The 10,527-nt window shown below is 31.7% G+C and overlaps 1 protein-coding gene across 1 annotated transcript; it reads left to right on the top strand.

Annotated features, from left to right (window-relative positions):
* The first annotated feature begins 7,747 nt into the window (after positions 1 to 7,747).
* Positions 7,748 to 9,600, top strand: LOC132167381 (uncharacterized). Its single transcript, XM_059578337.1, has 2 exons — positions 7,748 to 8,021; positions 9,036 to 9,600. Exons 1-2 carry the CDS (start codon positions 7,899 to 7,901, stop codon positions 9,294 to 9,296), a joined length of 384 nt encoding a protein of 127 aa, XP_059434320.1. The 5' UTR covers positions 7,748 to 7,898; the 3' UTR covers positions 9,297 to 9,600.
* Positions 9,601 to 10,527: the final 927 nt, after the last annotated feature.

Here is a 10,527-nt window from a genome sequence, read left to right as displayed (position 1 = left end):
AAAAATAATAATAATAATAATAGTTTTTTTAAACTATTTAGATTTAACTTCAAGTTTTTTATGAGGGTGAGAAAGAGAGAGTATAATTAAATATGGACGTTAAAAAAACTATACGAGATCTCCTGTAGTTTTTTTTTTAAAAAAAAATAAAAAAAAAATTTACGTACCTAAGTCCAATAATTAAAAAAAAAAAAAAACAAGAATTATTATTCAAACAAAAATATTCTACAAATTATTAGAATACTCATCAACCCAATTTCTAAAAATACCGTGATGTCCCTCTTTAATAAGCGTGAAATATATATATATATATAGTGTCGGCAGATCCTGTATCACACTGTAGTGTCGGCAGGTACTGTAGCAGGTACTGTAGAAGGAACTGTAGTGTCGGCAAGTATTTTAGTGGGAATTTAATAAATGGTGCCACGGAGGGCAATTGAGCTGTCAATGGTGCCAAAAAGGGCAAATGAGCTGTTAATGGTGCCACAGAGGGCAAATGATCTGTCAATAGTGCCACGGATGACAAATGGGCCATCAATGAGCAAATGAGCTATAAATCTTCAAGTCCAGGGTAATAATTTTCATTGTCTCCTGGAAAACCAGAATTTTCGAAATAATCTCGTATGGGATTGAAAGTTGGTTTAGAGGATGCATCAGATTTCTTATCATTTTTATCATCATCAGAACTGGAGCTATCATCGAGAGAATTGAGTAGTGCTTTTAGAATTTCCTTCTTCTCTTTTTTCTTCGAAGATGATTTTTTCTTAGAAGAACTGGAAGAAGTAGTAGGGGCAGTGGTCTCCTTGGGAGGAGAAAGGAAAATGCTGGGGGTTATCAGCTGGGCAGGTTTGCCAATGGTTAATGGTTTAGGAGTAAGAGGAGCTTGGATATATATATGGGTGTAAACGAGACGAGCTTGGGCTGTCCAGGCTCAGCTAGTTTAGTTTTGGCTCAGGCTCGAGCTCGAGTCGAGCCTGACTTCGCTGCTCGAGCACGGCTCGATAGGGTTGGAACCCTGTTCGAGCTCGAGCTCGACTGAGAGGCAATTGACTGATAAGAGGAGATCGACTGAGAGGCGATCGAGGCATACTGTGACAGGCGAGTGGCAAGACGGCGAGAGGCGAGACGGCGAGAGGCGAGACGGCGAGAGGCGTGACGGCGAGAGGCGAGACGGCGAGAGGCAAGAGGCGAGGTGAGAGGAGAGCGTTGCTACGTCTGGGTGAGGAAGTCAGGAGGACGGCGGCTGTGTGAGTGTGAGAAAGAGACGGCTATTAGGGATTTAGGGTTAGGTTTTTCTTTTTAGAGATTAATTTATAGTGTACCTGGAATTAATCCTATGTGTGCATTTGATGGTGAGACTGGTTCCATTGATTAAATCCAACATCCAAGATTAAATTCAATTAAATTGGACGGCCACGATTAAATTCAATCAAAAATTCAAAATTCAAAATTCAAAATTCAAAATTCAAAATTTAGAAATTAGGAATAAAAATTGTGTTATTTAGTATTATTTAGGGTCAGTTTGATATTTCAATTTTAATAATTGCGATTTAAAAATTTTGTTTTTTCAATCGCGTTTTTTTTCTTCTTATTTTAGATTAAGTGTTTTTTAAAATGATAATGTCAAACGTTTTATGTCACCCTCACACGCACTAATAGTCTACCACTATATATTCATATTACATATAGTATTATTTAGTTAATATATTAAAATGTTAATGCTTAATACGAGTCAAGTATATAATGTCAATATTAATATATATTGTATCTTATATGTAAACATTTATATACTTATATAGTTATATGACTGTATCATTATCTAATTTATATGGGTAATGGGTCAATGTTAATAGTTATAACTTATATACTTATATTATCTGTTCTCATTATCACGATTCATGATATATGATTTAAATTTAAATTGTTAAGTTTTTACTTACCGTAAATTGTGATTATAATGTATAAATTATAAGACACACATTAGTTACTTAATTATTAATCATTTAATCTAATAGTAATACTCAAACTCTAAGTAATAAATTCATAATGATCTAATGGTCATACACTCATACTTAAATTTTATGATCATATTATCTCACAATTAATATTAATATTATCTTAGATCTAAGATCATGTGATATATCATATATGTTTTATAAGAATAAAGTATATAATTATAATGTATTGATTAAATAACACAATAACTTATGCAGATATACCATATGATTATATAATGATTAATGATTATGTGATATACCGTATACAATTCCAATTTCCAAAGTATAAACTTTCTAATTATAATATTTGTATTAAATGACACAATAACTTGTACGGTTGTACTATATGATTATATCATATGATAAAATGATTAATGATAATATCATATATTTCTTATTATATATATATATATATATATATATATATATATATATATAACAAAGACAAAGGTATATAATATATTTGTTATTATTGAGTAAATGAGTAATATTGACTATATATTGTTATTTGTTACTTAATAAAAAATATACGAGCCGAGCCTAATAAGTGAGGCGAGCCTTATACGAGCTCGCTCACAAGCTGTTCACGAGCTTAGCCGAGTCGAGCCGAGCTTGCTTCGTTTAATATTTGAGCCAAGATTTGTGTTCATGAAACGCTTCATTTAATATTCGAGTCGAGTACGAGCCGAGCCCGAGCTTGCTCACGAGACGCTTCGCTCACTTAACAGCCATATATATCTATATATAGCATGTGATTTTGACATACTTTTTTAATAGCATTACTAAAAAAATGTGATTCTCGCATGCTTAAAAGACACATAATACATTTAGAGATTGGGTTATAGCCCAATTTGTAAGAAATTTAGTACCCCTAAACTAAGAAAATAGTAAGAGAACAAAAATTTCCTACAAAGCCAGTTAGAAAATGATTTGTAAGAATTTCCTACAAACCAATTCTTTTTTTTTAAAAAAAAAAAAAAAATTGTGTTCATAATAAGAGGGATAACACTCTTATTATGAACACAAATTTCCTCACTATCATGACTTAGTGTTCATTAATATTATATTTTTGAGGGGGTAATGGATGCTAGTTAACTTAAGCACACATAATATTATATAGCTAATAAACTACCAATGCCAACCGTGTAGCACCACATTTTACAAACTCACATGCCTAACACATGGACATATATATATATATGATATTCTTTCTATTTAGGACCAAATTAATGTGAATGTGGAAAGAAAATGACATTGCTATTATTATTTAGCAAAGGTTACAATAATTACTCGAATGCAGAAGTGAATTACATTCTTTCTTATGTAGAGAGAAGGATGTAAGTTTAGTCGGTTTGAAGATCATATCGTATACGGGCAAGTAAACCTTAAAATTACTTTTATGTTTCTCTTATATTACTCAAAAAATGATGTGATTATGCCGACCGACTTTTGAGCCCATGCAATGCCTTCAATGCCTTAGTTGTGAATCCAAAAGGAAAAAGGAAACAAAAATAAATAAATAAATGGAAAATACTCAAATAGGGCACAGTTTGGCAAACACCTTCTTCTTTCCCCCCCTATTTTCATTTCTAAAAATAAAAAAATAAAATAAAATCAATATCTTTTCCAAAATTAATTGTTTTTTTTTTTTAAATTTTATTATTCACTTTCTCTCACAAAAGTCAACATCTATCAATAACTTCTTTTTACTACTCAAACAAAAACTCCCAACAAAAAAAAAAATTGACCAAACACACCTAAACTATTTGGTCAGTACTGCATATATATTCAAAAGGTGTATCACCGAAAGGAAAGTGTCGGATCACGTGGGTATTGATCTTAGGAGATCAATAGCAAAATCGTGAAAGAATCTTGAATTGATATTTTGGTTAGACGGTGCCGTAACAGGTAGTGCATTGTGGAAAAATTTGATCTGCGCTTCACACATGTTTGTTTTCACGGGTTTTCTGTGTGCATCCAAATTGAAGTAATATAGTCAATGTCGATCAAATGTCAATGTTCCGTCTAAGGCAAATAAAAAGACAAAAATGCCCATAAATTTTTTTAATAAAACAAAAATATTCATCTAAATTCGGAAACACAAAAAAGAAACCCTAAAAATCAATATACATAAAGAATGGATGGTTTGAAAATCACTATAGGTGTGACAAAGTTACCCCCAAGAAATGAATCGGTCACTCCCAAAATTATTGGAGTGGCTAGCCACCCTAAAAAATGTGTTGAGGTGACTGAGCCAATCCTAACCTCAAAACTGATAGAATGACTGAGCGACTAACTAAAGGGCCGATTACTTGCATGCGTTCGAAAATTGTATAAAAAAAGTGATAGTAAGTATAATATTATTCGAAATAAAATTATTCTCTTGCACGTGTTCGATTGGGCCAATTTGCTTGGGTATGCGCCCATGCAATCCGGCTCCATTTACTTGAAATATCCAAGGACCTAGCTCACATAGGCCTACTGTTCTATTGCATGAAATTTTGGTACCAAAATTGAGGTTGTAATGTGTACGTACAGTAAAGAAAGAAAGAGAATATTTCATATAAATTAAAAATATTAAAATTAATTAAAGTTGATAAAGAGCATAAAAGGATTTTTTTAGGTTACCTAACCTGTATTACAGACAAACTTAGCAAGTAATTTAAGTCCCACATACCATATTTGGTGAAACTAGTTTCCAACCAAATGGAACAACACGTGGGAAATCACTTGGTTTTTATTCACTACTACTTGAAAATTATGAATATTTGGTAATCTCCAAATACTACTTGCTCTTCATAATTAAGCATATCTTCTTCAGTTGGGAGAGTCACCACTGTCTTGTTGCAACAACTGAAAAATGAAAAGAAAACAAACTAACATATCACTTATTTATTTCAAATTAAGCAACAAAGTATAGTTGTCATTGTGTTTGTTTTGTATGTGCGTGTGTCTGAGAGAGAAATAGACCTCTAGATAGGCTCCCAGTTTCTTCTTCGTAATGTCAAGCTCTGGTTTCATGCCCGAGAATCCAATCTTACAACTGTTTATATATTCATGGACAAGTCAAAAATTTCTTATAATGCTTTAGCCTTATTACTAATGTAAACTATGAGCAATATGAAGGTTGTTAAATAAATCTCAATCTCGTAAATAATTGTATGACGACTCGCGCTCAAGGTGTTACTTCAATCTCACGTTCATTATAATCATTAAATTTAGTATGAAACTATGTTGAAATAGTCAACAAAAAGATAATTGTAGAGAAAAAATTTATATTTCTGATGTGTATTCAGTTGTACAATAGAATGACATATTTATGGTTGAATAAGGCCCTAAAAGAAAGAAAATATAATAATTACAAAATCACATAAAATAAGCATATTTACAATAATGAATATTGCAATAATATATGTGGAGAATATTTCCGTAATATATTGAGAATATTACGGAAATATTTTGTCACAAAAATATTACGGAAATTTTATTTTTGGTCATTTTTGTCAGTTTTTCAGTTTTAGTTTTTATGTTTTTGTTGTGTTAGTCGTTTTTGTGTTAGTATATTTTATAAAAAAAAAAAAAAAACATTTTTTTAAAAAAATAATAAATATAATATGGTTCCATTGCCAGCGCAACCTTAACGGGCGGTCACTACTGGACATACATCATTAGTAGTGTGGGCCACCCGAGGTCGGACTCGGTCGGGCTGCTAGTGTTACGGATGGTAGCGTACAGTGGTCGGGGCACCGGCATTATATTACAGGTTACTCGGAACAACTATCATATATGGTTTATCCGAGATATTACTGTAATGCCCCAAAACTAGCCTAGGCCAGCCTGGTAGGATTATTGGTAATTATCTCAGTTTAACCAACTGGTGGCTAAATTGGGAACCGCCCCTCTAAGCATTATCAGAGTTAATACATAAGAATGTTAAATAAATATCATTATGATACAAGTATAATCCTTAAATTAAAGACATGGAGTAACTAACAATAATATAAAGCAAACATGATAACAGTATGAAGATCTTAAAGCAAAGTCTGTCGTGACAATTGTACCACTCTTAAGCTCTAGGAACAAGCTCCCTATAAGAGTAATAACTGCGTAAATTTAACGACTTAGTAAGTAAACCTCATAGTTGGGTATGATATGAGCTCATTATTATTAAACAAAAGTAAACGTGCAGCTTCTGGTAAACCTTTATGAAAAAACAAGGATTGTGTTCTACCCCCAAATTAAAAAAAAAAAAAAAGAGCAACAACAAAGATCAAACATACAGAAACGCACACAAATAATCACCAAACGGAAAATCAAACTTATCTCCATCAAAACAAAAAGTGGAGAAAATTTTGATGAGATTGTAATGGATGAAAACACATTAAATGCATCTCGTGGGTCTCGTCGGACCCACGGGTTTGGTTTGTGATGAACGCCTCAAACCCCGTTAGTCATGACCCGTCTCAAAACTCGTTTTTAATGCCTCAAAACCTATTTCTAATGCTTCAAAACCTGTTTCTAATACCCCAAAATCTGTTTCTAATGCCTCAAAACTCGTTTATGGATTCAAAACTAAAACCTAAAGGTGGAAGGTTAACCCTTTAGAAATTTTATCATCCTAAAATCTAGTATATTTTGATCTAAGTTATTTTTATGTACTTTTTATATTTTTACTTATGTTTCAATTATTAATTAAAAACTATAAAAAAAAGATGTTATCAAGAATGATCGTAATAAAGGGTTTTCTCTTATAAATGATCAATCCGTTGACATTTATTTCAAAAAGAAAAAGGTTCGTGTAGCCATATTGATGACATGGCAGAGACAGACGTCGCCGGCTAATTGGAATCTTCCGGAGGCAGACAAGCCGTTCCCCACTCCCAAGAGATTTGTTGTATATTCCAACTTTTAAGAGCCAATGAAAATGAAGAAGAAGAACACCTAGACCCTTCAAAGCCACGAGGATCCAGGAGACCACATGGAAACGGAAAACGGAAACGTGGCACTCTTTTACATGTGGAAGAGTAATTGCAATGGTGACCATGCTTTGTTTTGACTAGTCAAGATGTTAAACTGAGAAGAAAAATGTTGTCTCAGGCTCATTTAAAGTGGTAAATTTTTTGTGAGCATTGTTGGCCCACAAAATAGAGAGAAAAAAATATATATATCAAAATATATGGAAGAATGTATATGATTTTGGAGAAAAAATAAAGAATTTTTTTTAAAAAAATATTTAAACCAAATAGTAAAAGTGGATGTAGAATCTCATAATGAAGTAAAAGAAGGGAAAGGAAGAAATAGAGGTTTCCTAGTTGGCATGTTAAATTTTTAAACGCTATACATTTTATTTTCGGGGAATTTTAGTTGTTCTCGTAGTATTTTTTTGGTTATAGGTAGATATTATTATTATTATTATTATTATTATTTTTTAAGGTGACCCTTATTTCTCTTAGTTTTTTTAGTGTTCTCATTATTATACGTAAATATTATTTTCTAAAAAAACCAGAAAAAATAAATAAAAAATAAACTTGTTTTTACTTTTTAAAAAACAATATCCACGTTGGATCAAGAAAATACTAGGAAAACCACGTGAAAAACAGTAGCATTTCTGTTAATAAATTAAGGTAACTAAATCCCTTAATTTAATAATCATTTATAATAAAGGGATTTCTATCCTTATGAGTGTATATCTAAACTAGATATTCTTTAAAAGCAATCCTTTGTTTTTATACAGGCTCTCTCTCTCTCTCTCTCTCTCTCTCAACACTCAAGCTGCTCTTTTTATACTCAAAGACCCTTCTCTGGAAATTTGCCCTTGTGTTTCTTTTGCTCTCGTCTGCTGTCATTTTCTTTCTTTCCTTCAATTTATTTTGTTTGATCTTGAGGAAAGATTACAGAAAGATGACTGGTGCTTCAGAATGTGAAAGTGTTACTCTTGATCTGCTGAAGAAGAAGATGACAGATTTTGCTAAGGAGAGGGACTGGCAGCAGTTTCACAGCCCCAGAAACCTCCTTTTGGCTCTGGTATCCCTTCATTAATTCTCTCTCTCTTTCTCTTCTTGATTCGCTTATATTTTCCCTTCCTTATGGCTATTTGGTTCATACACCTTTTCTTTCCTGTCATCCATAAACTGGTAGGATCACAAAGAAATCAAATCAATTCTGTTTTTTTTTTTGTTTTTCTTTCACTTCTTTATGGGGTTTTGAAGAATATTTGACCAAACAAATACAACTCATGAAACTATAGTTGTATTGACAGATAAGTAATGATGATTTCATGTTTCAACTAACTAACTATATATATATATATATAGAGAGAGAGAGAGAGATAAGACTATCATATAATTAAAAAATATATATAAAATCAGTTTTTATAGTTTACTTTGGTTTATAATTAGCTCATTATGGTATAGAACAAACTCCGAGATTCGTGCTGTATGCCAAAAAAATATAATTTATTTCTTGCAGTCAAATTATGTAACGTAATTTGAGTGTAGGAAATAATTTTTTTGTTTTTTTACAATATTCGGAGTTTATTATAATACTATATAAAGTTAAGGACAGAAATTTCTTTCAAATTGGTATGGAGAAAATATCTTTTAACCTATGTAAAATAGTGTCAAGTGTCTATAAATATTTAAAAGCTAAGGCACATTAAATTTAATCTAAATCGGTAAATTGCTATTAATAAGGTTAAGAATTTAATGTACCTTCTAAATATTTATAGACATTTGACACTATTTTACATGAGTTGGAGAATATTTTCTTCATACCGATTTGAAGGTAATTTCCCAAAGGAGCTAATTGTATAAAAACTGATTTTACAATTTTTTTTTCCCAAAGATGGTCTATAAAATAGCATTTATTTATTATTATATTTGTTAAGGCGAATAATTTTGAACCGGAGTCAAACTTGACCGTCTTTGCGAACAGATGTTCCTTTTTTCCTTTTGCTTTTATGCCGCAACGTTGGAATAACGAAAGTTCTTCTTGAGACGGGGGCTCTAATTATGGTGTGGGGTTTTAATGATTTGGCAGGTGGGTGAGGTTGGGGAGCTCTCAGAGATATTCCAGTGGAAAGGGGAGGTTCCGAAGGGGCTGCCGGACTGGAAAGAAGAGGAGAAAGTTCACCTGGGTGAAGAGCTTTCAGACGTTTTGCTCTATCTTGTTCAGCTCTCTGACATCTGCGGCATCGATCTTGGCAAAGCTGCTCTCAGAAAGGTTCAACTCAACGCAATAAAATACCCCGTTTCAAATCAGCAAAGCCAAGCCAGCATTAACAGCTCCCAGGCTGGTTGATTTGGAACAGGATTTTTATTTTATAATATTTAGTTAGTTATAATAAAAAAGTATTAAATACATTTTTACTATAATTAACTGGATATTATTCCATTTCACTGAAACGAAGAGGACTGACTTTTCTGTGTATTTACTAAGGTTTGTAGGGGGCTTAGGATAGGCCTTTTGTGGAAGGTTTTTTCAGTTTTCATTGCATGGAGACTTGTGTGGGCCGGTGGCCTTGTTTCCCATTGATTTCTCACAGATTTTGCTACTGTTTTGGCTGTGATATCATAATTCATAAGCATTTCTTCTTCTTTTTTTATTATTTTTTTTATTTACTGAATTGAATTTTACTTTACTTTTCCATATCCTTGTTTTTATTCATGTCAGCAAGAGAATAAATTTTAAAAAATGTAATCCTTTCTCTAAATAAAAACATCTCCAAATAGTGTTTTGAAGAGGGTAAAATAGTTATTTTAACTATTTGGACAATTTTATCCCTCTTTAAAAAAAAAACTAACTGCCATTTTATTTAAAATGGAGTAGATCTTTCCCCATGCAGTGTTTATCTTAGTGACCAAATAGCATCACATTTAATTTGTAAAATTACATAGCGTCCTTCCGAATTTGGATCCTTTCCCGTTCAAGTGAATTAAAGGGGATCTAATTAGTTTTATTTAAATAGCAAAATTGTCCAAAAAAATGTGAAAGGACAGTTTTGCCCTTGTAAATATAAATAATTGGATTCCCTCCAATTCAAATGAATTGGAGAGGATCCTTGTCCTGTCCTTCCAGCTTTGAAAGCCATAGTATTTATACACATTTAATATTTGTTATCTTATCGATCAAAGAGTCATTTTTGCATAGTTGTTTTTATACTAAGTGCATGTTTAAGATTGCGTTTCAAATCTTAAAAATTACTTTTAGTACTTAAAAAGTTGTTTCAAATAAATGTTAGCATATTTGGTAAAAAAAAATTATCTTTCATTTTTTTTACTCTAAAAATTGTCAAAACACACTTTTGGCAAAAGCTTAAAAATGAAGTTTTTACCAAAAATTATTTTTTTTACTTAAAAACTTTATTTCTCAAATACAATCTCAATCATACTCTATTGGTACAAGAGCCCACCTCTTATGAAAATCTTAATGCAACAATCATTTGTGTTATAAATTTAAATGTTAAGATAAAATAGAGCAATGTAACATACTTTCAATCACAATTGTTCAAATAATTTGAGTAAAAACGGAA

The sequence above is a fragment of the Corylus avellana genome, chromosome ca1 (genome assembly GCF_901000735.1).
Source record: "Corylus avellana chromosome ca1, CavTom2PMs-1.0".
Classification (NCBI taxonomy): Eukaryota; Viridiplantae; Streptophyta; class Magnoliopsida; order Fagales; family Betulaceae; genus Corylus; species Corylus avellana.
The sequence above is the reverse complement of the archived record's forward strand: the minus strand, read 5'-3'. Positions and strand labels throughout refer to the sequence as shown.